The sequence below is a fragment of the Ambystoma mexicanum genome, chromosome 8, assembly GCF_040938575.1.
Source record: "Ambystoma mexicanum isolate Mex_15411 chromosome 8, UKY_AmexF1_1, whole genome shotgun sequence".
In the NCBI taxonomy this organism is placed as follows: domain Eukaryota; kingdom Metazoa; phylum Chordata; class Amphibia; order Caudata; family Ambystomatidae; genus Ambystoma; species Ambystoma mexicanum.
In genome coordinates this window covers 993751047-993777188 of record NC_090929.1, presented here as the reverse complement: position 1 = coordinate 993777188, position 26142 = coordinate 993751047, and the positions used below count along the sequence as shown (strand labels likewise).

The window sequence follows — 26142 nt, the reverse complement described above, 5'->3', positions numbered from 1 at the left end:
GCGTTCAACCTACCAGCGCCTTCAGACCATACCAATGGTATATAAGGCGCTATATAAATGCAAAATAACAATAACAATTTGATACTGTTGACACAACTACTGATACGAGGGAGATCACTCCAGATGCCTTTGTTACATTCGGCACCCATCTCGAATCCCCTACCGGCTCTCCCGTGGCTCTCCTTACCTTTTCTCTGGTGGGGGCATGCCACCAGTTCTTCCTGGGATGTTGGGTTACTGTGTACATGCTGAACGCTCTCCTTGCTTCTCCTTCCGCTTCCTGCTGCCATGCTTTGGCTTCACGGGGTCTCCAGCCAGGCAGTGTCGGCACAGTTGATGGACTCGTCACGCCACCGTTGGTCGGTTCCCAGCTTCCCGTCAGGCTTGCTCTGCTTCGGCCTGTGAAGGACTCCTTCTGTTCGCGTCCTCCCAACTGGAGGTTTACTTCTCCAGCGTAACTTCTTGCTTCCGGGGTCTGCCAGATTTCATGCCTGCTTTGCCTCTCAGTGAGTCCTTTCTCCATTTCTGTCTTACAGCTGGGTCCTCCCCAGCAGAGTGTCATAGTCTTTTGTGTCCACTGTATATTCTTCATGGCGCCTCGTGGCCACCTCTTCCCAGGAACTTCTGTACTGGGCAAAGGATTGTATAACACTGTCGCTCTTCTTCATCACAGTGCTCTTGGACGATGACTTGAGATCAGACTGTGCGTCTATTTTGGTCTTCATTATCTTGGTGGTATCAATTCTTACAGGAAGGAAGGAGTATTGCAATAACATACAGTAGTGCCTTCAGATTGTCTCAGCAGACTTTATGGTATCACGGGTAAGAGAGTTAGGGAGTTCCATAACAGAACAGGAGTCCTTGTCCCCATGAGGGGAGTATCTCCCTGTGAAGTTTTGCTTTCCGCCACCCCGAGGGGTAATGTTGCGTAACAGGCTCACTTTGCTAGCCTCACAGGAAAGGACTCACCCTGGGGGAGAAGTGACGTGATCCGATGAATCGTCAAAGGCCTGATTTTGTCCGCACCCCTTTGGGGACCGATTTCTCTCGCCCCACCTTGCCTTGGGGTCTGGATTCTCTCACCCAGATTTGGTATCTGGTTGGGCCTTTCCACCCTCCTCCCAGTTCCCTAGAGCAACTTTGTAACTTCCTTTTACATAAGGTGCTACTCAGGGCAGGTGTTCTAGTAGGCCGACATTGCTTCTCCCTTCCAAATCATTCGCAGTGTTCCGCATCTAATGGAGGGCTCCCTTCCTGCTGTCTTCCTGCGGTGCTTCAGCATCGGTTTCTTGTTGCAGCGCTCTTCCCTGCTTAAGACTGTCCTGGGCGTGGGCTTCCTTCTTCTGCCAAACCTTCCATGAGGAGGTCTTGCCTCCTTTGCAGCTTTGCGGCTACTCTCCTTCCCTGATGCAATTCTGATTGTGTCTTAACTCTTCACGCTCTTGGGCGTGGGTCTATTCCATGTGCTCTCTTTTGAGGTGTGGACGGTGCCTGAAAAAAAGGGTCAGAATCCATAAGTAATTTGTGTTGGAAGTATTACCCCTCCCTGATAACTTTTTCCTTCTCACCTTTCTCTCCCTCCCTCTTTACCTCTGTCTTAGTTCTCTTTACTTTCCCCCTTCACTCCTAAATCTTTCTGTCGTCCTACTGTCTCACTTTTCTCCTTAACTCTCCCGCTTCCCTCTTCCTTCCTCCCCCACTCCCTCCTCTTCTTCATCCTAGTATGTAAATTGTCCTACTTACTGTTTTAGTGGTTTGATTCATACTTGTTATTTGCTTCTCCGGTTTCATGTTCATTGTATTCTGTTGTTATACTATAAAGCGCTATGGATTAAAACGCTATATAAATGAAATAAATACAAATACAAACTCCTAAATAACCTGCAAAACTAGTTAGTCTCTTGAGACAAGGGAGGATTACATACATGCCCGCTTAGGGATTGTATGTTCTCTGCGGGGGGGGGGGTTGGTTACTCTCAGTGGGATCCCGCTAGCCCTGTCCTCTAGGGGGATTTTAGTTTAGCAGGCTCACCTACCTAGTACCAAAGAGGGTGGCCTCCCCTAGGGGAGAGGGGACAAACTCCCTGGATTTGTCATAATGGATAAAGGAAGACCTTAAGGGATCACCATATTAAAAATTGCCATTATTAGATGGAAATCGTGATCTGCCTTCAAAGAATTAACTGTATGTGCTAATACTAGGAAAGCATTACTCTATGCTGTAAGGTACTCATTGTGGCAACAGTAAAGACAAACACAAGTGATCACAGTTGAAGTGTGTTTATTAAACTGTATGGAGGGTTGGAAAAACGCCTAATCTAAACCTAAATCTAAGATGGGAGCAAGCTACGACCATCAAAATAATAATTCAGTCCTAGTAGCGTCTTGTCAGATGAAAGGGCCTATATTTAAAAAAACTATGCCAGAACCTTACAGCCAAGTAATAAAAATGGTGTGGGATAATATTTCACAATAAAACAAAGAAGTGTCACAAATGATAAGTCATGATGGGGGTAGACAGGGTCTCCGTTCCCCATGATTTTAGTACAGAACAAGGTTTTTGGGCGTCCTCCACACAAGGCTACAGTTGCTTTCACAGGTATCTGCACCTTTGGTGGATAAGTCTCTTTTCTACAAAATGTCTCGAGGACCTGGCCTGTTCAAAATCACAAAACAAAAAGTTATTTTCATATGCACGTTGGATGAGGACTTTTCACCCCTGTTCCCCCTCTTCTAGGCTCAGACCCCTCTTGAATATTAGGCTCCCTCTGTTGGGTTAGCCACAGCTTTTATTCAAAAGATTTCACTTGTTGCATTCACAAATCTTAATGTCTTTTTAAACAATCTACTGTGGACATCCCTCGGTCGGGTTCACTCGTTGTCAACACAATGTTTGTGGGGTTACTATACTTCAACCCGTTCTGCAGGCATCCCTCAGTCGGTTTCATGATTGCCAATTATACAGTTATCTCTGCTTTTTCACCTTAGCTTCCTTTTTGTTCACGGGTCAAAGACCTTCGACTGTACACAGGGTTTTATCGACCCTTGTATGACCACTTCAACCTTCTTTGTGATGCTCCCCTAGGGCGACCTGGTATCAGTAGTTTTCATCAAACATAACGGGGGTGGGGGAGTCAGACAGAGGCTTTCGGGTGAGCACCCATGTGGTGCTAGACCACTCTGCAGCTGGTCTTTCCCCTTTACTTTCAACATTTCTTTGATTCACCCTAAGTTGCCGTTTGCAACCTTCGCTCAACACAGTTTGGTTTCTTTATGGGTTCCCCCTCCGACTCACCAGCTGTGATGAACAGCTTGGCTTTCCTTGTTTCTGGAGTTAAGGGCAGTACCACAGTAGCCGGCTCCCCTCTCTGCCTTGATCATCAGGGTAGGAGGGCTCCATGTACCGTTAACATCTGCTACAACACACTCTGGCTATATGTAGGTTGAAATGGGCAAGGGCTCGTCTCTCTATGTCATCCTTCAATTCTCGACGTCTTTCGTCTCCTCTTGAACTGACATCCTGGAATAGCTGCCTCGTTGTGCGGTGTGCCTTGTACTTGGTGTTCTCTCGTGCTCCACCTTTTATCCCTTTGGGGAAGGGAAAGGGGCGTCCGGTGTGGGTTGTTATTATAAATTGCCTGACCCTTGTGTTGGGACATGTCCGGTGAATGGGTCTGGTGTTTTTGTGTTTCCTGATGTACGAAAATATTTGTGTCGGAAAAAGGAGGTGGGGTTAGAGCTTCTAAATATCCTATGGGGTAGGACGGGTAAGAATTGTTATAAGGCTGGGGGTACCGCGTCTCACACGTCGGTGTCCTACTTCCACTCCCTGAGGACCACCCCCATCCTGGTGATCGTCCCGCACTGGACCACACCGATGCACTATATCTAATAGCGACTGCCATGTCCTGGCCACTTCGATGACAGATCTGCGGGGACTAGTCCAGGAGATAACTATAGGTTTCTCGCAATGCTCTCTGGACAACTTAGACATTCAGAAGAACAACACAGTGGATACATTGAGGTGTCCTGAATTACCCCGTCCCCGAAAGTTGTACAGTAAGCTTTGCCATTTCTGCTCTGCAGTTCTGGTGTGGACTCTACTCGTACAGAGCCCACAAAGTAAGTATTTAGTACCATTACTTTTCCCTGGATTCACAAGCCCATTTCAGTGGCATTTCTACAATTTCATGGAAAGATTAGAAGCATGTGGTTGGTATCAGTTGTATGACTTGAAAACGTGTGCAAGGAAGGATGTTTGCATGACTGAAGTGTTCTCAAATTTGTAGGTTTTATACATTTTGCTTTTGTGGTTCTTCAGCTTGATGGTGTAATTCTGAAAGTGATGACCCCAGACAAATCTGCTAATCTAATGATTGTATGTAAAGATACATTAGCTGGTCTTCTCTTGGTTGCTTTGTTCTGACTGCCAGTATAGAAATTGTTTTGCTGCAACCTGTTTTAGTAATTTTGGGCTAAAAGGGACACAAATTTTGTAATGTTCTTACATTTCTACTTTATTTCGTTAGATGGCATGTTTTTTCTGCTTTGAAAGCATCTGTTATACTTTTACTATTGTTTATCCGAAGCCCTTTACATGCACAATTGTGCAATGCTCAGTGGTAACTCCGTTGTTTAAACGCTTACTTTAGCAGATGTGAAGGCTCCGAAACGTCGACAACCCTTTGTGCCATTTGCTCTTCGCAATCACACTGGCTGCACACTTTGGTTTGCCACGTTAACCACAACTCCTACCCGGTAAGGATTATATTGAAGAGTTATTATTTTGCGTGCTGAATCCTAGCATGTGCTGGTTGGTTATTTTGAGAAAATGTATGATTCATGTGAAGGATACAACAGATGCTTTGGCTATGGGGTGTTTACTGTCCGTATTCCAGATAACTTTGCTGATTCGAGGTAAGTGCAGGGGGATGGTTTATTCAGCACCAGGCCTGGGAATTAAGTCAAGGGTCAGCAAATGTTCAAGGTTGTAGAGCAAAACATTAAAAAAATTTCCTTTTCGGTCATTGCCTGAGTGCAGAGAGGGACTGCAGAGGCTCTTCAAATTAGCACACCTATAACGTATCCTGCTGCTTATTGTATCTAACCAGGTAGGCTAGGAAATCTCAACATAGTACTTTGAGAGACATTTGCAAATATGCATTTGACTTTGAAGATGCTGTGTATTACAGTTTATTGTGAGAGAGGAACTCTCAGTTGTAAGTTCAGTTTACTTGCAGAACACTTTGAATCTAAAAATACTTTGTGGATAGGAAGTGTGCCTAGAATAATGAAAATGACCACATATAAAATATATATTTTTTTTAAATAAAAGATTTTTATTGGAGTTTCACTATTTAAACAATTACAACCCAAACCTGCCCCTCTCCAAAGTACTACAGCCGAAAGGCATGAGATAATCAGAGGCTGAACACAAATAAAACAGCATAACAGAACCCCATAAGTAAAATACGAACATGTCAGTTCTTCCCTCTGAGGCCTGCCCACAGTCCTTACCAAAAGGTAGTTTTTCGCCAAAAGGCTCCTACAGTAACAAAACCTATTCAATATCTAAAGCATGTTCTTCCCATCTACCCCATATCTTTTGATGCTACTGAAAACCTCTCGCCCTATAAATCCTTGCGTCTAAGGAGCAGCAGCTATCAACCTCTGTATTCCATGCCGCATGGCTCTAAACGCCACCAATGTCCCACTTGGAGTGTATGCTTCTCTTAGCCACCATCGAAGAGGTGAATACCAATAATCTGTCATATGTACATAGGTCTCTCTCATTACCAATGTTTAATAATGGCAATTTGGGGTTTCCATACAGTGAAACAGGCAGCACTTCGACATGAGATGCAAACACTTCATCCCAGAATGTTGGGAGAAGCTGAATAATGTTTCAAAAAAGGCCTCTTTTTCTGGTGCACTCAGGAGACAAGATGGGTGAGGAGTGTGGCTGATCCTGTGCAATAACTCTTTGGAGGAATAAACATAGAGCAAGATCTTAAATCGGATTAGCTGGAGTCTGCTACAGATGCCAACTTAACGAGCAGACATCAAAGCTTTCACCTACTTCTCTTCTAGTGTTATTTTCTGAGTTGGACCTCATTTTTGTCAGGGGGATCTTTTCTGACAAGACGTTAACCAAATAGGCAATGAAATGACTTTACCAAAAGTCCTCTAAATGTTCTGTATAAAGCATGTCTGATCCTAATATATGAGTAAATCTCACCTTTCTTCAGTTCTAATCTGTCCTTTATGTCAACAAAAGGCATTAGTTGTCCCTCAGAATTAGTCACCCAGTTTTTCGCTACCCTGTGCCACAGAGCGTGGGAAGATCCCGAATTTTGTACCTTCAGGCATATCCTCGTTATACCAAATTGGAGTTTAATGTTTGACCATTTGCTTCCATTCCATGGCTTTTGTGACCTCTTTGGGCCTGCATAATCCGAATGGTGGCATGCGATAGGTCCAGTCTTTTCGGTGCACTGAGAGGACCGCAACAGAGATATCTTGCCCAACAAGGCAAGCTTGAGCCTTTGAGGAGCTTCAGATCCTTTTTCAAACAGCCATCCAGGTTACTTGTGAAGCTGAGGGCCGAGGAATCTCTGGTGGCTGTAGGGCTTTGCCCTTTGGACTGCGTTTGGCTCCACCAATTACTGCACTCATCGAGGCATAAAAAGAGAGCATCCCCACTGAAGTGGTGCATACTACTGCTTACTGGCTGATTGATATGTCACTTGTGCGGCTGAGGACCGATGAGTCAGCAGTGGCTGCAGAGCTTTGCCCTTTGAACTGCGTTTGGCTCATCCACAACTGCACTCACTTGTGGAATAACAAGAGAGCATCTACTCTGAAGCGGCACGCGCAAAGCGCGTCATCCAATCGACTATAGACATAGAGCCCTTAATGGATTCTCATGGTGCCCGTGCTGCTGCAAAGAATGACCTGCCGGCTACGTCTGCATGTATTTGGCATTCTTGTCTGGAGAGGTTGCGTTCCACTAATTAAACAATTGCAACCTTATGGTGATGCCTTACGATTTACGTGATAAGAAAGATATTAAGCATGAAACCCTACTAATGAAAGATTTGCAATGATCATACCAAAAAAAGGCATCTCATTTCCATGCAGTAAATACAATGGTACCTACAGCTACTTCAATAGAGACCGCGATTTTAAAATCATGGGTTCTGTGGGATCCATCATGACAGATTCCTTGATAAAATTATTATTTGCAGAGACTGGTTGTAATTGTAAGTTGGGAACCTTGGAATCGAATGATGACATTTCAACACAGGTTTCTATCAACATAATCGTCATGGTTTCTGCTAATGTATCTACTTTAGACCAAACTAATTCGCCTGAATCTAATGGCGCCCTGAACAATCAAAAGGTGCCAGAGTCTGTCAGTGCAAACACTTTCTTAACTTTCACAACATTGTCGTAGGCTGTGGGTTCCGGCGTTGGATGTGCCTCGAATATGCTTTTCGAGGCTGTAGCCGACTTTGGATAGTATTTTCAAACTATCATTTCATTACTGCTAGCTTTCCGAATATTGCATCGTCAGACCCCAACAAAGTGTCAGTTAACAACATCCTCATTATAACACAGACTTACAATATTTAGTCTCATTAAAACCCCTGGGTTGATTCCACAGACTTTGACATAGACAAGTCCTGTATTTTCTCCTGCATTGGATCTTTCAGAGATTCAAAGTTTTATTGTTTCCCAAGGATTTCCTGAATCCCTGACCACAGCAGACACCAAATGCAGTCTGTTCAAGGCCTGTGCCAGCTGCGGCCTCAAGAATGTCTATGTCGAAGACCTCCACAAGGACTACTTCTACTACCTGTATCTGGCACACAATATCCAGAACTGCTCAATCTGTCAGTCGTTTTCAAACAAAACTCTCCCTCATCGGGGGTGGCTTTGCCCATGTAGATCAGCCATGTCACTTCCGTTGGTGGAACCCAGCACGCAGGTGTAGGGGATTCCCAAAGGTTCACACCAGGCACGGGGCGAGACTCTGGATAGTCCATGCAAGCCCCTCAGTTTGTCTCTCAGAAGCTCAAGGGCCCACTCCCTGCACAACTGGCCCGCAGCCCTGTTCCGCTCCTCCATCGCTGCCTCAGCCATCCGTTGGTTTCTCTGGATAGCCTATGCTCCACCTATACATTCCATGCTCTGCTAACAAGCTCTCCAATACATTTTTTTATTGTTATGCACCTGTAGTAAATGTGATTGCCACAGCACATCTTCATCTATAGCATTCCCTTTGAAAGTGTACAATTGTAAGGCTTTGACTCACCAATACTGCACAGGAAGTGTGAGTTTTCCTTTGAGCATGAGGAATAGCAGCATGAAAGACTGGGACACCAGTTGCACAGTGGAATGAGTGGGGCTTGGGGGAGATGAGGAGCAATTGGTATTTAAACTTGCCTTGTGTCCTCCCGTTCCCAAGGGTTCACATGGCCTTTACAGAAAACTGACTAATCACGGTGGATGGTCTGACAGTTAAATACACTGGTTAAAGAAACTGTGGGCTGGCAAGCAGGAACTGGCATATGATGAGAAAAACTTGAGTGAGGGCAGCAGTAGGGCACTGAGGTGAAGTAAGATGGGACAACGTCTTTCATTGGCATCATGACAGGCCGATGAGATAGGAATGCCGAATTACTTTTGAGAGGTAGGCTGCCTTTGCAGAGACCCCAGGGTATCCGAAAATAAAACGCAGAAAAGTGCCACTTGCAGGTCATAAAACATGCAAATGTCATCAGGCTGGAGGTGGGGGAGGCAAGAGGGACACCAAGTGAAATTTGGGAGTTGGAGAACGGCTATGGACCAAGTTTGCAACACAAAGCTCAAACATTTTTCACAGAAACGACGAGTGTTGTGGGGGGAATGGGAGAGGGCAGTGGAGGTGAGGAGGCCATCAGAAGAGTTGGGGGAGCAGGCAAAACATGTGGAGGGCACTTGGTGAGGGTTTCGAAGGGCTGGGAAGCATTTTTGTTGCTGTATTTCCCTGATAACCGCAGGTATGACGACTGCAAATAACCAAGGGTATCTGTAGTTCATTTTAATGTACCCGCGGTTATATAAAAGAAGATGTATATAAAAAAAAGAAATTAGCTTTGAGTGGCAGCTAATATTTTTTGTAGGGTGACTAGATTTTCATTAATTTCTGTTGTGCATGTAGTTGTGGGCTTCCTCAATGCAATCTCTTGTTCTTGTCGATCTTGCACACTATCGTAAATCAACTTGCTTCTTGGTCCCAGCTGTCTTGGGCTGTTTCGTCCTGTGCTTTGATTTCCGTTGGTCAAATAATCTTGCCCATCAGTTTATAACATTACAACTTCCAGTTTTCAAACTGCACCTGTTTACTGCATCTTTGATGTAATCCCTCCCAATCCTGTACGATACGATTAGCACAGCAAGTCAAAAGAACATTAGAACATTTTCAGGCACATAATGAGCTACATATTTGAGACATGTTATGTGTAATTAAGTCAATTAATTTACTGAGTACTCTATATGCTTCAGTTCATCAAGTGAATCGATTTGCATTCTGACTTTGTTACCCAGTCACTGGCTACACACTCAACACTATTTTGGCATGCTTGCTGCAGTTCTACACTTCCGAGATTGGGTTAGAAGCTGGGCAGAAAACAGACATTCTCCCCTTGAGTTTTCAGCACAGACATTCGGAGTTGAGTGGAAAGGCTAGAGGGGAGATGTTTTCTTTCCACCTGTAAAAACTGCAAAAATCCCTTGTCATGGGGGCATGGTGTCGACCAGTATCATGCACAAATTTGTTGACACTGACACTTTTCTAATAAACAAAAGGGATCGTAGGCCTTCGGTAAATTTGTCAGGCCATACATCAGGCAAAAACGAGGCTTTCCTCTCTCTACACCACATTATTTCTTTGTCAGAATAGGGTGCGTTTAAGAAATGTATTGTTCCTGCTTGGAACAGCACATTTCTGTTTTTATACAAGCATCTGAATCTGGCCCTCAGTATGTCGCAATCCACCCGCCTCCTTTCTGCCACCTACAAGGGCACAAGTGACGAGCACTGCTCACTTATCTAGTCTCAGCAGCAACTCAATTTCCAGTCCGACTGGTTTTCCGCTGTGGTGAGCGAGTCAGAGCACAGTTCATGATCTCTGCTTTCAGAAAGTCTTTCTTTATCAAGAAGCCACTTCCCTCTCTGCATTACATTCACTGCTTCACTATTCTCATTGTAGTAGTGTCTGCAAGAGAGATATAACCATGTCTCAAAAAGTCACCTCTGCTGTGTGTGCATGCTCCTTAGGATTTCAAAATGTAGGCTTCATCTTGAGATTTTGACCCGGTATGGCCAACCTGCCTATGGATCTGCTGAGCCAAGTGGCTAAAAAACCTCTCCTTTACTTTTCTTGGTGCCCACATGTTGTTCTTTTATCTGTTGCTAATAGGAGATGAGGGTGACAGAAGCTGTGGCAGGAGCTTTTTTTATGTTGTGTTTGTATAGTAGAACGTAAATTTGCCTAGAGGCCTTTGTCACTGGGATGCACACTGTGGTGTATTAATCTTGCACTACTTCACAGTCTTGGGGCCATAGTATTGGGTAAACAAATGGGTTTTAAATTTGGATTCATGTTTGGGAAGGGCGTAGTTTTCTGAGGTTCTATAGGGGAAATTGTACACACAAGAAGGTTGATTGGGCAAGATGTAGTTCAGTGATTGACCTCAACGTTCAGTGGTTGTCCTCAACGTTCAGTGGTTGTCCTCAACGACCAGCTGGGAATGTAATGACACAACGTTTTGTTGCTGTGAGAAACCTGAAGGTGTCTCCCTGACCAGTCCCCAGGTATCTGTCATCCAGGTGGCCAGGACACAGCCATCGCTATTGGATCCAGTTCATGGGGTTGGATCTGTGATGGAGGATCACCTGGATGGGGGTTGCTTAGGGAATGGAGGTGGGACACCGACAGGCGAGACACAGTATCCCCCTTCTCTCAACACCTTTCCCCATCCTACCACGTAGGACATTCAGAAACATTGCCCCCCCCCCCCCTTTCCGACACAAACAGTTTCGCACAACACGGAAGAAAATGGACTAACACCAGAGCCGTTTACCTAACATGTCCGAATACAAGAGTCCGGCAGAGTCAGGCAATTGACCAGAATCCCACACACCTGACGGCCTTTTCCCTTCCCCACAGGGATAAAAGGCAGAGCACAATACAAGCAAGGCAAACCGCACGATGAGACAGCTAACCCAGCACAGCAATTGAAGAGGAGGAGAAAGGCGGCAAGAACCGAAGGGGCGACAAGGAGAGAAGCAACTTTTCCCTTTCTGAAACCTCCCTGCAAGGAATCGCAAGACCGCTGACAATAGCTAACATGTGCTGCAGAAGATGCCAACAGTACAGGGAGCATGCCTACGCTGATAAGCAGGACAGAGGGAGACGCTTGCTACCGTGGTACCGTCCTTCACTCCAGATACTAAAGAAGCCAAGCGGTTCAGCACAGCCGGTGAGTCAAGGGGAGAGCCGATAAGAGACCGGGCTTTCTTGAATGAAAGTCGCAAAGTGGCTAAAAAGGGGAGTTCAAAGAACTGTGAAATTTAAAAGGGAAAACCAGCTGCAGAGGGGACTGGTACCAGGTGGGTGTTCACCCCATAGACTTTGATGATTCCTGTATGTGTTGAAAATACTGATAATAGAAGACCATAGGAAAGCGGCAAACAGGAGGTCAAAGTGGTCATACAGGGGTCTTACAAAATCCCATGTACAGTCGAAAGTCTTTGACCGGCAAACAAACAGGAAAGAAAAGGGGAGTCAATCCTGCTTAGTGAAAATGGAGAAGGAACTTTGCATCTGTGGCAAAAGTGAATCAGACGGAGGGAATGCCAACAGGAAGGGGCGAAGCATGATGTCTTAGCGAACATTATCATACATTGTGATAACGAGAGTGAACCCGACAGAGGTGCGTCCACGATGTGTTGTTTAAAAAGACATTAAGACCTGTGAATTGCAACAGGAGAAGCCATAGTGAACCCGGCGGAGGGAGTCTGAGAATTTGAGAGGAGTCTGTGCCCGGCAGAGGGGTGCAGAATCAACACCCTAAGGTCAATTTGCAAATACCTTTTGTTACATTGGAAGCATCAGGTCCTCAAGGGCAGAGACTGTTTATGAAAAGAGACATAGCCATCTAAGAATCTGATAGCTAAAAGCGGAACTCTCAGCTCATGCTAGGAAAGCTCAAGCACCTGCTCTGCTCAGGAGTGCTACCTTGTCCCGTGCTCAAAACATGGGGAAGGAAGACCCCTGGCTAACCCCATCCTGACTTGATATTTGTGAACACTTCTTTTTATTGAAAACCCTATCCCTATCCCACACTCTTTCTATATAAGTTGTAAGGCTTGGCAATAGTTTTTTTTAGTATAGCCCCTTTTACTTTGACCAGACGCGACAAGGACTACCTTATTTTTCATTTGATGGTCCAAGCTTGCTCCAATCTTAGATTTAGGTTAGATTAGGCATTTTTCCAACCTACATACTGTTTAATAAACACCTTTGAATCATAATCACTTGTGTCTGTCTTTACTGTTGCCACCATGAGTTTCTTACTGTGCTCATGAGCATACTATGATATGTGCACTATGTAAAAGAAATAGTTAGACTTTATGAACACTGCATAGTGTTTACACTGTCTATCCTCGTCCATCTCCATCTGCATAGTGGCTGCATCCCCCAATTGCTTTCTCCTTCAGCCCCCCGCCACCACCCTCCTCCCCCGGATGGACTATCCCAGTGATCCCCAACGTGTAGCTCGCGAGCAACCTGTTGCTCTCCTGACCCTAAAATGTTGCTCGCCCGTTGCTCTGGGTCATTGTGTGAAGGCTAAGAAGGACATTCAGATATGTGACAACAATGGCAGTGTACCCTGAGCCAGAACTGTGCAGGAAGGCTAGCCAATCAGCCTACTCTATTTGACAGGCATAACATACTGTTAGGTATTGACGCTTTAGCTGTGGAGGCATCAGTAGAGTGGTCTGAGTGGTGGGGCAGGCCAGATGGGTGCAGGGAGCAAGGGGGGGCGGTTACAGAAATGAATCTCTTGGGGCTTCAGATGAGACAGTCCCCAGTGATTGAAGAGAACCTGAAGCACAGAAACTAAGCTGGCCTGGCCACCCATGTGAATACCCATGGTACTGCTCTGTAATCAGAAGTAAAAAGGACTCCCCACTGACTCCACCCTTATTCAGACAATTTCTGTTTTAGCACTCTAAAATGTATATGCCACTTGAAACTCTGGTACACTATGAGGTGCATCGCTGGCTGGATCAAGAATACAATCTACGAAGATAATGTTGCCGCCAACTGAGCCTTCCCCCGTTGCACTCAGGTAGACCGCAAAGGGGTTAGTCGTCGAATAGTACGAAAAGAAGTAGGAAAATGAGTGACTTGAATGCCCAACTGTCAAGGAAGTTCCAATAAGATTCTTTTGTACATGTATGATTTGCGTTTGTTGCCAAAATGTAATTTTTTGGTCCAAAATGTTTCACAATAATTGCATAATCTTTGTGAAAACATTTTCATCTTCTGATTCTTCTTTCTAGTACGGAAGTGCATTAATGGGAAAAATAATTGAACCAAATGCCTGTGTTTGTGTTCTGGTGACAATTGCCAGCTTCTGTGCCTTTATACAGCTGGTGCCGACATATTGGGCAAATAAGTGGCATGCATGCTCAAACTTTCCTTCTTAAACAATTTGCTTATGCCAGTTCCTTTACATGTGAAGTTTGTGTTTGCGGGCCCCATGCCTCATAATTGGCACAAATGTTACATACTACTTGTATTGCAGTGCCTGGTGGGAACATTCACATTGTATGATGCTTTGCTTATCGGGCATATGGCTATCTGGCATATGACTAATGGATTTCTAAGGGGAATTAGCTCCAAATTGTGCACACTTAATTAGTGTAGCTACCAATTGCAATTCAGTTATGTTACTGAAAATAATTTCTTAGTGACATAGAAATTATTTTTACTTTAGTATAGTGTTTCTTGCTAGATTCTTCCTGCTTCTAAATTCTTTAAGAACGGATATTACCCAATGTAATGTAATGAATTAATCAACCTCGAGCAATGAATGGCTAAGTCGACCCTGCCACAGGTATGAACATGCGAAGTGCAGGCTGACCCCATGTCAAGGGAGTGCACTTAACAATTGAGGTATACAACCATAAACATATAATGTGTACAATATGAAGGAAGAATGCCACCCCTTCTGTAAAGTGGTCTTCAAAAGTTCGTTTGTGTACAATGTTACTGGCCCACTAGCATGCTTAAGAATGCACCACTTACAACTATATTTCCCAGGGGATTGCTTGGGGAAAGAGTACCCAAATCCATCAGAAATCGTTTTTTTTTTATTCCTAATCACTTGTCTTCAATGTAACAGACCTTGAGTGCTTTAAAAAGCACTATTTTCCGCTGGATTTCTTAGGTGGATAAACCTCCCCTCACACAAAGCCTGGTTGAAATGATCTTTAAATTCTACCATATTCTGTCTAGTTTTACTCATCCTGTTCTCCTAAAAATGCCCAATTTGCCCCTAAAGATCCTGACAATCCCTTTGGAGGGATAGATGGGGCAGCACCAAAATAAGCCTTTATATTTTGGAGTAAATGCTACTGTTAAAACGTGCTTAAAAAACATTTACCATTAAATCGCTTGAACATTTCCTGGGAGAGAACTCCAAGCACTCAAATATTTTCATACATCCTGCAATGTTTTTGAATAATTTTGCTGGCCCAGTGCCTAGAAATGCACTGTTTGCCACTTAATTTACTAAAGATTGTATTTCTATACCAGTTTAATGTCAAATGATGTTATGATTTGTTCCAATCATTTTACCACTGAATGCCGATAAATTACATCAAAGTGCTGAAGTTGCTCACCATTTCATCTGACGCTCAAATGTTGCTCATTGCTAACAAAAGGTTGGGGACCCCATCGGTTCAGAGCATTACCCTTCAGCCTCAAGTCTGCCCCAGTGATTTTCATCAAATGCCTGGCTCCTGTAGTGGCCCACCTTTGTTGGGGCTGGGCGGAGGGGAATTATCCACTTACACTTGTACCTCGATGATTGGTTAATCACGATTCTTTCCCTTCCTCAGTCCATATGGCACACCACAACAGTGATGCTCGGTTTGTCCTCTCTGGAATTCTCTTTTAATTACAGAAAGTACTGCTTTGCTTCCTTCCAGTAGATGGTCTTCCTGGGGGTGCATCGGGACACTGTTCCTTTCATGGCCACACTGTCCGCGGACAGGGTTGTGGCCATCCTAGCCAAGTCCATATTGCTGTCTCAGAAACAGAAATCCTCCGTCCTCTGGTTCATATTCATCCTCAGGATGATGTCTTCTGCCTCCCTTTGATACAGCACTGCCAGCTGCGGATGAGGCCCCTCCAGGATTCCTGGATGCCCGTTGGAAACAAATCTCAGGCAAATGGGACGACAGGCTGTTAGCCAGAAACCTGTGCAGTTCCCTTAGGGACCACTGCAAAAGGCTTAAGACTACAGGTCTTGGCAGTAAACTCAATTGGTAGCAGTCTGTACCACCCAGATTTACGTGGTAGCTGTGGCTGAGCAGCCAGACTTCTCTCAAGAAGAGTTAGACAGTATGTATAGTATACAAGATAGGTACCAAAATACAGTAGCACAAGCAAACACTGACCAGAGCTTTGGTATCAAGTATATAACTATTTATTTAAAGACACACTTAGAAATACTCTAGCACTATTATTGTAAGCAAGTTCAAAAACACAGTCACTATTATTATATACATCCATTATTCCTTATTAGACAAGTCTTAGTTAACACCACTTATTTCCAGACAGCGGTGAGTGCTTAACTAAAGATGGCACTCCAATAAGTTAAGAAAAAGGGAGGGAAAATGCAGAAATCAGGAACAGCACACAACACAATACTTTAGAAGCACTCAGCAAGGCAGGAAAGTCAAAGTCTACTGGTGAGCCAAAAGTTCAGAGGCCCGGCTCCCTCTTGGAGAGAGTAGGACACCAATACTCCCAATATAACACAGTTTAAAAGGCTTGGTGAGTCTTGCAGAGAGTTTAAAAAGGAATCAGGTCAGCTCAGAAAAGTTCAGTTAGCCAGCCTAGGGCCAACCCAAGTGGTAAGTTGAGAATTTACGAGACACCCCACACAGACCGTTGCGAGGGAGGCCAGGAGGACACAGTACCTTGAAAGTGGAGAGAATCCTCCAGCGGGGGCAGTTGTTCCTGGCAGTGAATGCAAGTCGCGGCGTCGTCCAGAGGAAGAGAAGATCTCGATGTGGAGGAAAGCTGAAGGTCGTTGCACTGCCAGGGAAGAAACCAGCCGCAGAGTTCTCCGGTAAAAAAAGGTATTACCCTTTTATTCGCGGTAGTGGTAAAACGTGGTATCCCGGTTGCCGGGGTGCTTGGCACAGGCAAGGCGGCCACGAGATGATCCGGGAAGGCGAAAAGGCGGGCAAACTGGTTATCCCCACCAATCAAAGGAAGAAGACTGTTCGGGAAGATCTCCTCTGTCGTTCGAAGAAGTGGTGAGTCGGTTCATTAGGGCTCCACCGGTGGTGTCGTCATTGCAGGTCGGCTCAGCTTCTCCCTCTTCGGATTCTTTGGTCCTGTGACGACGTCTGAAGTTCCAGTCCCCAAAGCCCTGCTTTTATGCAGAAAACCCCCATTCATCAGTCCTAGCTGTCACTCAAACATGCTAAGTGGTGAGCCGGGCGGATCACCACTGGGCCAATCACACAAGAGTGCGACTTGAGTTACCAAGGCAACTCAGTCCAGGGTGCCTAAACCCCCCTCCCACACATCCTGTAGACCCAGACAGAGTGGCCCCACTTTTGGAGGCTTCTGTGGAGAAGCCCGCCAAAAAGTGGAACAAAGTGCTCGACTTGGGTTGGAGTTACAGAGGCGAACACAAACGCCATTTTAAAACAGAGTCCTGGCAAAAAGACCCAACCGGGGAATAAATATTAAATAAATAACCCAGCGGTATCTTCAACATTGCACCAAAAAGTGGTGCGTTTAAAATGAATGGGAAAATCCCATAGTAAATATTCTTAAGGAATATTTTTCGTGGTAACCACTGCCATCAGCCAGAAACTCGACGAGGTTGGACTGCACAGTGCCCCCTCGAAAAACAGACCCAGGGGCAATCTAATTATCCCTACTAGTACTTCCACAATATGATGGTTTGTACTAGTTCGGTTCCCAATTTAAGACTAGTGAAGTCAATGGGGACTTTACATGCCCTGGGAGACAGTAGTCAGTCCCAGGGTATGGAGTCTATGTTTGGCGGTCACTATGACACCCCTGTGTTACTGCACTGAGGGTGCTGTGTAACACACTTACAAAAACCACATGAAACCCTATGGAGTAAAAGATCCCATAGCCCATAAAACACATTAGAAAGTCAAAGGATATCTCAAATCATGTCTAAGAGTGGGAGAAAGAGAGTCTCACTCTTAGCAGGAGAAAAAAATAAACCCCAAAAATCCAGCAAAGCTGCTGGGGGACTCACTAGGTTTAGGAAATTAGCCTTAACAGAGAATTCTCCCTAACACAGGCTATCACTCACAAACCCTTCTGCCTCGTCTTGATCTGGTGGTCGGTCCTGGAAATCTCGTTCAAAATGCGCCATACTGTCCTCCTATTCACCAGGTGACGGTCACCACCGACACCTCATTAGACTGCTAGTAAGCGCATTTCAACAGCCATCATGCGAGTCGTCTGTGCTCTCCATCTGACAAATTGCTGCACATCAACGTTCTTGAACTGAGAGCTGTGTTTTTCCCTCTGAAGCCCTTTCACCTCCATCTCCAGGGGAAGGTGATTCGGGTGTTCACAGACAATACCACAGTGTTTTACATACAGAAACAAGGCAGCACCCTATCACCTCTTAGCTAAAGTCTTGTCCCTCTGGATGTTCCTGTACCTCTTTCATCTGCCAGGCGTCAACAACTCGATTGCCGACTCCCAGAGCAGGCAACTGTGCTCCTGCCACGAGTGGGAGCTCTGCCACGCACTGCCTCATATCGTCTTTCAGGGAGTTCTAGAGATAAACCTCTTTGTCACCAAGGAGAATCCGAAGCACTCGCCAGCTGGTCCCCCCCCTAGCCAGATGCCTGGGGGATGCCTTCACATTCCCATCGACGGACAGGTTTCTCTACTCATTCCCTCCGATCTGTAGAGTCCTGCATGCTTTCAGACAACAGCAGTGCAGACTGATTCGGATGACCCCGGCCTTGACGAGACAATTCTGGTACTCTGACCCCCTCAGCCTCCACTCAGTCACCTTCCTGTTTTCAACCTCCTCACCAGGTCAATGGGGTCGTCCTGCACCATGACCCAGCCTCCCCCAACCTGATGGCTTGGCTCCTGCTTTTCTAGAATTCAGGCACATCCCTATGCCACAGGCCTGCCGTTATGTTCTGGAGTCTGAGTAACGGAAGGGACTGCTCAAAGGTAGTAGAAAGACTTAAGAGCTGAAAACTATAGAAACACAGAGGTTGCGTCCACATTACTGTAAAGATTGTAACATTTTACATGCTAGGTATAGGTAGAGCTTTATAATTTGGCTCACTTACATTTTAAGAGGGATGTAAGCAGAGAACACATGTTGAGTAAACTTGAGGCTTTTTTATTATTATTAAGCCAGTATCAAAGAGAAGTGTGGGCTCATTATGTTTTAGACCATGACTAGGTCACTCTCTAAAAACTCAGTGCACCTCAAAAAAACTCAAGAAGGATGTACTAGTGACAACTCTTTGAACCAGATTTCTACAGTTTGAACACTACAGTTATCAAATCACCTACGGGTTGCCCTATAAAACATTTAAAGTACTTAAATGTGCTGTACATAGGGGTCAACCTCTATAGTTTTCACTGCTTTACAACTGTGTAGCACTTGTGTGTTCATATTTAAATATTATTGTTTAACTCATTAGGTTTTTGAATATACTTGTGTCCTTCTTTTCCTTTCTTTTTTATAATATGTTTTGTAAATGATATGCAGGCCTTGTTGTTTTTCTAAAACATAATGCGGTAGTGAGCCCAGACTTTTCTTTGATACTGGCTTAATAATAATTAAAAAAGCCTCAAGTTTACTCAACATGTGTTCTCTGCTCCCATCCCTCTTAAAATGTAAGTGAGCCAAATTATAAAGCTCTATGTATACCTAGCATATAAAATGTTACAATCCTTACAGTAATTTTGTTAGTAAAGATACTGAAATGTATGTGGTAGGACGCCACCTCTGTGTTTCTATAGTTATGTTCTGGAAAGGCTCGCACACCTTCCACATCCGCCATGGTTTCTTCCTATCACCACAAGTGGAAGCGTTTAACGATTTGGTGTATTGCCCATCAGGTCGATTCCTTTCGCTTCCTACCTCAGGGTGTTTTTTACCACACATTCTCTCCATTGTTAAAGAGTCCAAACAGCCTACATCATCAAACAACATCAAAAAAGGTGCAATAAAGTTTGGGACAATTTGAGACAATAGGTTAAAAACGAGGGTTTGAAATTGAGGCGAGCTGCAGCTATTTAGCTCCTGCATGTAATCTAGAAGGGCCCGGTTAGCTTGACACCAACAGCTACCATGAGCTACATTTGGCTCCCCAGGTCAACTAATGCCAAACAAACCGCTTTGTAGATGTAACTCTCTGCGTTTGTGAGAATCTATAAATAAACATTATGACACAGCTATACAGCATTTAATGCATAAGGGGTCATAAATAAAGACTGATTGATAGAACGCTATATACTAACGTTTGGTTCCCCAATGGTAGCTGCTGGTCACTGGTTAATGCTAGATACCCAGGAGTCATTTTTAGCTGTGTACTTCTCTAGGACCGTTAGTGGGAGAAGGTGGCTGTCAGTAAGTTTGTGTGTATTACTCCAGACTGTCTTTTGAGGGTGAAGTGACTTTTGTCTTTTTGAGAGGACCATTTCATGTTGTCCTGGAACATGACCCCCTTCCCCTCCCTCCCCCAAATAGTCATAAAAGCTCACCTGCTGGAGCCGTTCTCCTTCAATTCAGATATTAGTTTTAATTTTACGTGAGGTGCTGCACACCATCCCTGAGGCGTGGCACACCAGCCCCACTGTTTTATAGCATTTTATTAAGTCTTCTTTTATTAAAGAAGTCTCTTAGCACAGATAGCTGTTTTAAAATTCCCATCTTGGTCTTTGAGATTCGGACATTGTCGTCTGTGTACATGGGGATATGCCCACTTTGCGTTTAGCGATATTGGGTGTGTCAGTATTTATATCTACAATTCTTAAAATCTGGTTGACATAAATTAAAAAATATACGGGAGAATGCACACAGCCCTGGAGCATTCCTTTCTCGAAGCAAATTCATTTGTTATCCTCCACCTCCCCCCCCGGGCCATAATTAAGTGTCTGAGTCGTTTTCATAATTTCTTATAGGGCCTAATTTTTGTGGGGAATTTTAAGATCACTTAATGAGTTCCATAAAATATTTCAGTCAATCAAATCGAACAAAGATTTAAAATCAACAAAGGCTAATAAAGGGGTTCTTTTCTTAAGACCACATATTTACCTAGCATGGAAAATAGACACAAGATTTGGTCAATTGTGGCCAATCCCCTTTTGAAACCCACTGTAATGTATGAGTTAATGCTCCCTTCATTCACCCACCTCTGCAATGGAGCTGCAGTTGTTATTCTCTTTTGCTTCTTTCAGAAGTTCCTGCCTAGCAAACCTTAATTTCGATGTCTGCAAACTGTAGCAATATGCAAACACCAACAATATACATCAAAAAAGAATAGACAAAAGAGAAATTAAACATTATTAAATAAGTTCAAGCTGAGCAACTGCAATTGATCGGATCCGCCAGGCCTTATTTAAGAAGCTAAAAACAGCAATAATCGCATACTCATGGTTGGTCCTTTGACATAGGACATACGTGTCAGCTGCAGAAAGGGTCTGATATTTGAGGAAGATGGGGAAGGGGGGCATCGCAACTGCAAATTTGCATATGCAGCAAATTCCTCTTCAGTAGGACAGAACAGGCAAACCTTTGAGGGTCCCCAGGGCCATTTACAGGTTAGTTGTGTGACTGAGCAAACGTTCAATCTAACTTTGATGCAGAAGGCTCTGTTGGTAATGGGGAACTTGTAATTGAGATAGGGCTCTGGATCCAAGTTAGATATAAATATTAAATTGCCTGGGAAACCAGTTAAATTGGAATGATCTGCAATCCTTAAATCTAGAAACAGGGTATCTAGTTTTGGCTTAATTATCCTAAGTCTCATCTGTGACTGCTATACCCTCATTGAGTAGGTGCAGCATCCCTATGCTAGATAATAGGATGTGCAGATGCCTTTTCCACTTCCATGTTTTACCATTAAAAGCCTTAATTCCATCTTTGAAAATATCATGAAAAATAATTTCTTTCTTTTTTTTAAAGTAGGCAAAAGTGAGCGGACTAACGCCAGTTTCCATCAGTTATGAGATCTTTTGTGTGCTTCTGGGAAGATCGAGTTTTCCTTATAAATTTATTTTCTGTACTAGTCATAATAAAGACAGCATCATACCCCCAAAATGTGTTGCCGTATAACGCGGCAGACCGTGCCTGGTGCCAGTCACTGCTTGAACATCTCGTAGCTCTCTGAGACCCCGGACACTGTGCTCCACCTTCCCGAAAGAATAGGTGCCACAGGCTTGATTCCACCGGCGGCATGACCGATTACCCCAGGCAGGAGTGCTACTGAACACACCCCATCTGGAACTAATCAGGTAAGAGAATTAAATATCCCCACTCTAATAATACGGTGTAACAGAAAGGTAAGACATTCTCTCTTACCCCAAGTTGTGGAACTCCGGGCACACTGACTCCAGTGAATGATCCAGGCCTACACTAACTAATTACCTTCTTTGTTAATAACAAACCTAAAAAAAACTGTATGTACTGGTCCAGAGCAACGTTAACACAGCTGTGTGCGTGATGCTGTCTTGGAGCGTTCTCTGAGCTTTTAAACTGTAGCAAACACTTGACATGCATGAGCCTGACTAGAAAAGGGCCTAGGTACATTATTACGGACATCGTCATAAAGTATCCATCTCCGACCGTGATGCGAACAAGGAATCATGAAATGCATTGGAGAAGACTCAAGTGCCATGGCGTAAAGTAAGCATTCCTGTAATACCCTGAAACGGCATGTCGCTAGCGTTTCCCTGAAGTGGACAGGACCATAAAGCCCCCTTAATCCTAACACCTGGGCTGTGTACTCCTCTAGGACCGTTAGCGGGAGAAGGTGGCTGGTCTGTAAGTTTGTGTGTATTACTCCAGAGCGTTTTTTAAGGGTGAAGTGACTTTTGTCTTTTTGAGAGGACCATTTCATGTTGTCCTGAATGCAGATATTAGTTTTAATTTTACGTGAGAAGTTGCACGCCATCCCTGAGGCGTTGCACACCATCCCCACTGTTTTAGAGCATTTTAGTAAGTCGTCTTTCATTAAAGAAGTCTGTTGGCACAGATAGCCGTTTTAAAATGCCCATTTTGGTCCTTGAGATTAGGACATTGCCTTCTGCGTACATGGGGATATGCCCACTTTGCGTTTAGTGATATTGGGAGCGTCGGTATTTATATCTACAATTCTTAAAATCCGGTTGACCTAAATTAAAAAAATGTACGGGGGAATGCACACAGCCCTGGAGCATTCCTTTCTCGCAGCGAATGAATTTGTCATTTCTTCCCCCCTGACCATAACTAACAGTGTCTGAGTTTTTTTCATTGTTTTTTCTTATAGGGCCTAAGATTTTGTGGGGGATTTTAAAATCACTTAAGTTCCATAAAATATTTCAGTCAAATTGAACACAAATTTAAAATCAACAAAGGGGTTCTTTTCTTAAGACTATTTACTTGGCATGGAAAATAGGCACAAGGTTTGATCAACTGTGGCCGAACTCCTAATGAAACCTACTTTAATTTATGAGTTAATCCACCCGCCTCTGCAAAGGAGCGGCAGTTATTCTCTTTTGCTTCTTTCAGAAGTTCCCATTTTGCTTCCTCTGTAGCCCTTTTTTTGTATTGACCGAGTCCTTACATGTTCTTCTCAGGGCAGGGATCTGATCATATTGTGTGTCTGTTTTTATCAGCATGAGTAGGGCTCTCTTGACCATGAATTTTGGTACTGCACTTGTCTTGATTGCTACTGACGATTTGGTGACTATGGGAGTAAGCCCTGCTATCAACATACAATAGAGAGCTTCCATTGACATTTGGGAGTATTATTTAGGTTTAAGGCTGATTCAAATTTAGGGAGATGAGTCTCGAAGATCAGAGGGGCATTACTAGCGGAATCAAAATCCTCTCTCTGGATCTTCTTGTGGTTGCTCTTAAGAGCAATATCAGCACTGTTTGGTTGTGCAGTGGTTATCTAGTCAATAAAAAAGTTCCTGCCTAGTTTCACGCATACAGGGTCATAATTACTCTTTGGTCGAGGGATGGCCTCAAGCAATTTCCCTACTTTCCAATTATTCACATCTAAAAATATATAACCGATATGGCTCAGCAATAGTCCTCTTCTAAATGTTGGTGCTGCTGGGCCGTCCAAAGCAAAGCGCCATTGCAGTTGCGCATATACAGTCTAAAAAAAGTAATGGCAATTTCCTTAGCTTGGTAATATCTATGCTTGGGAGGGGGGAATCAAATTCTGGTACGCCCCAGATCGCACCTTCCTCATTGCACAAACTAAAGAGGCTCTGGGTTGGCTCAATTTGTGTTAATATCTGCCACAACTTTTTTTATGGATATGGAGTTTCTTGACGGCCCTAAGATCGTGTCAAAATATCAAATCCTATAGTTGATGTAGGACTGAGGTTACGTTACTACAGATACCTGTACTTAATGTAGCAAGCCAGAAGAAGGACTCGAACCAGAGGATATGTTGTCAAAGAGTTTTATTTAACTTGAAAGAAAATGCCTTTCAGCCCTGTTGCTATAATGGGGAGTTCCCTTCCTAACTAACTATACCAAGGTTCTCGTCAATACTCAAAATAAAGAAATAATCCTCTGTCCAAACCTATCCTCTAAACTGGCCCTACCACTTCGAAAAAATATAAAAGAAAAACTAGGCAGAGTGCAATACCCTCAAACCTGTTCACCCCTATATCTCTCTGGGCTTTCAGGAATCCCTCTTGGTTCCAGTTCCAATGGTTATCTGCAGAAAAACAATTCTTCCTGGTTTACAGTTATTGGAAAAATGTCAGTTCTCAAGTCTACAAAATAAAGTGTCAAGTTCTTGAAAAGACCAAATGTTCAAGTACATATTTCCCTGATCCCTCCATCATTTGGGTTGTTTCTCTCCATTTGGTTCACTACTTGGGCCCCTCCGGTTTCCTTGGGTCTCTCTGTCCCAATGTCTCACTTACATCCCGAGATATTGGTAACTCCTCTTTCCATATGCCTCTTTGCTCTTGGGAGTTCCTGTAAGCCGTTTGATTACATTAGGTTTCTTGGGCTCCTGTAACCTCACTATTACTTGGTTCTTTCTCCCCAGGCCTTTATTCCCCTGATAGCGGTTAGGATAGTCCTTCCTTCTTCCCCTTTCACTCTATCTTCTCTCTGCCCCTCTCCACTCTGAGCAACCCTGGTACCTTCTATGTTGCAGGGTTTGCTCCAGTGAGGTGGCGTCTGCTCAGTAGCAGTGGCATTCTCCACAGCTTTCTGGTCTTCCAGGCAGTACATGGGCAGGTTATGTGTTTTCAGAAGATTAGTTCCTCCCTCGCGTCCTGGTTTCGGCGGCGGTTATTGGGCATCAGGCCCACCACGTCTGCTGCATGGTCACGCCTCCAGGTAAAGCCTGCTTTACTTGGCCTTGTCCTCGTCAACTCTGTGCTGCTCTGTGCCGGGTCGCCCGCTTCCCTGTTCCTCTCCTGCTTCTCCCTGCGCCACTGCCAGGGCCGCTGTACAGCGTGGCTCTGCCCCTCAATGACATGCTTATGGTGGAAGCTCGCCTCCGTCTAGTGTTCCTTCTCCTGCATTCAAGGGTGATTGCGCCTTTATTTTCACTCTGTGACCAAAGAGGGGCTTGTTGTTTGTTTATGTTCAGCTGTCTGAGCTCATCTCCCTACCCTTCAAAGGGGGGGGGGGGGGTGGGAGGGACGAAACCTCCAGATTTGTCACAGTAATTTTAACTTATACATGAAATAAGAGTAAGATCCTATTGAGGAAAGTTAACTTGAAGCATTGCAAATACTTTGAGGACGTTTCCACCTCTTCAATGTGAACATTTAGGGTTATATCTATCCATACCACTAAACCACCATTTGGTCTGCCCACTAGGGCTGGGATGTCCGGCTTAAAATAGTTGGCATAGCCTCTCTTCGATACATTTCCCGACAGCCCATGTTACTTGGAAGCAGACCAGCTGTAATTGATCCAGGAATGTGTGCCATTCCATATTATACATTTTGGGCTTACGTCCTGCTATATTCCAAGATATATTTTCTAGATCATGGCCAGTCTCATTAGTAGGTGGCAGAATGTTTAAAGTAGTGGGGGTAGTGGCATGGGTTGCAGTGTGACAATCTAACTCATCTATGGTGGATGCTGATGGCCCCAAGTGGGTCATTACTATTGCTCAATGTTATGAGGTGTGCTGTTTTGGGGCTGGCAAATGTGGGTCTAAGGGAACCAAGTTGGTTCAAATCATTATGGTCTTCACCAAAACATAAGCCTTCAACCAGCTGTTTATTTTTTAGCGTTACTTTAATCTTATCTGTTCCCGGTGACCTTCAGCCTGGTGATCTTTGTATCTCAGAGATATCGTCGCTAATGATAGATAGGCACCTTTACTTATGCCTAAGCCAATGGATTACTTTGTTGGTAAGGGAGGCCCAGCTTTCGTTGGAGTCATTTTCAAACCTAGGGACATTTGTGATAAAAAAGCAATGACCAAAATTCTGCTTGGGAGCAGTACCTTGTCCTTGACAAGGAGTATATGGTATCAACTTCCTGTGCTCCCTAGGGTGAAGATCCCTGTGTATGTTATTGCCTGCGGATTACCTAATGGGATACTTTTGGACCTAAACTCCTA

General features: G+C 44.3%; 1 protein-coding gene across 1 annotated transcript in view; it reads left to right on the top strand.

Moving 5' to 3' along the window:
- VPS13D (vacuolar protein sorting 13 homolog D) overlaps positions 1 to 26142 on the top strand; it is a 3263180-nt gene that overhangs the window by 2112531 nt on the left and 1124507 nt on the right. Inside the window, exon 41 of the mRNA XM_069610908.1 lies at positions 4653 to 4758. Coding sequence (XP_069467009.1) covers positions 4653 to 4758 — 106 coding nt within the window. The remainder of the gene's footprint in view (positions 1 to 4652; positions 4759 to 26142) is intronic.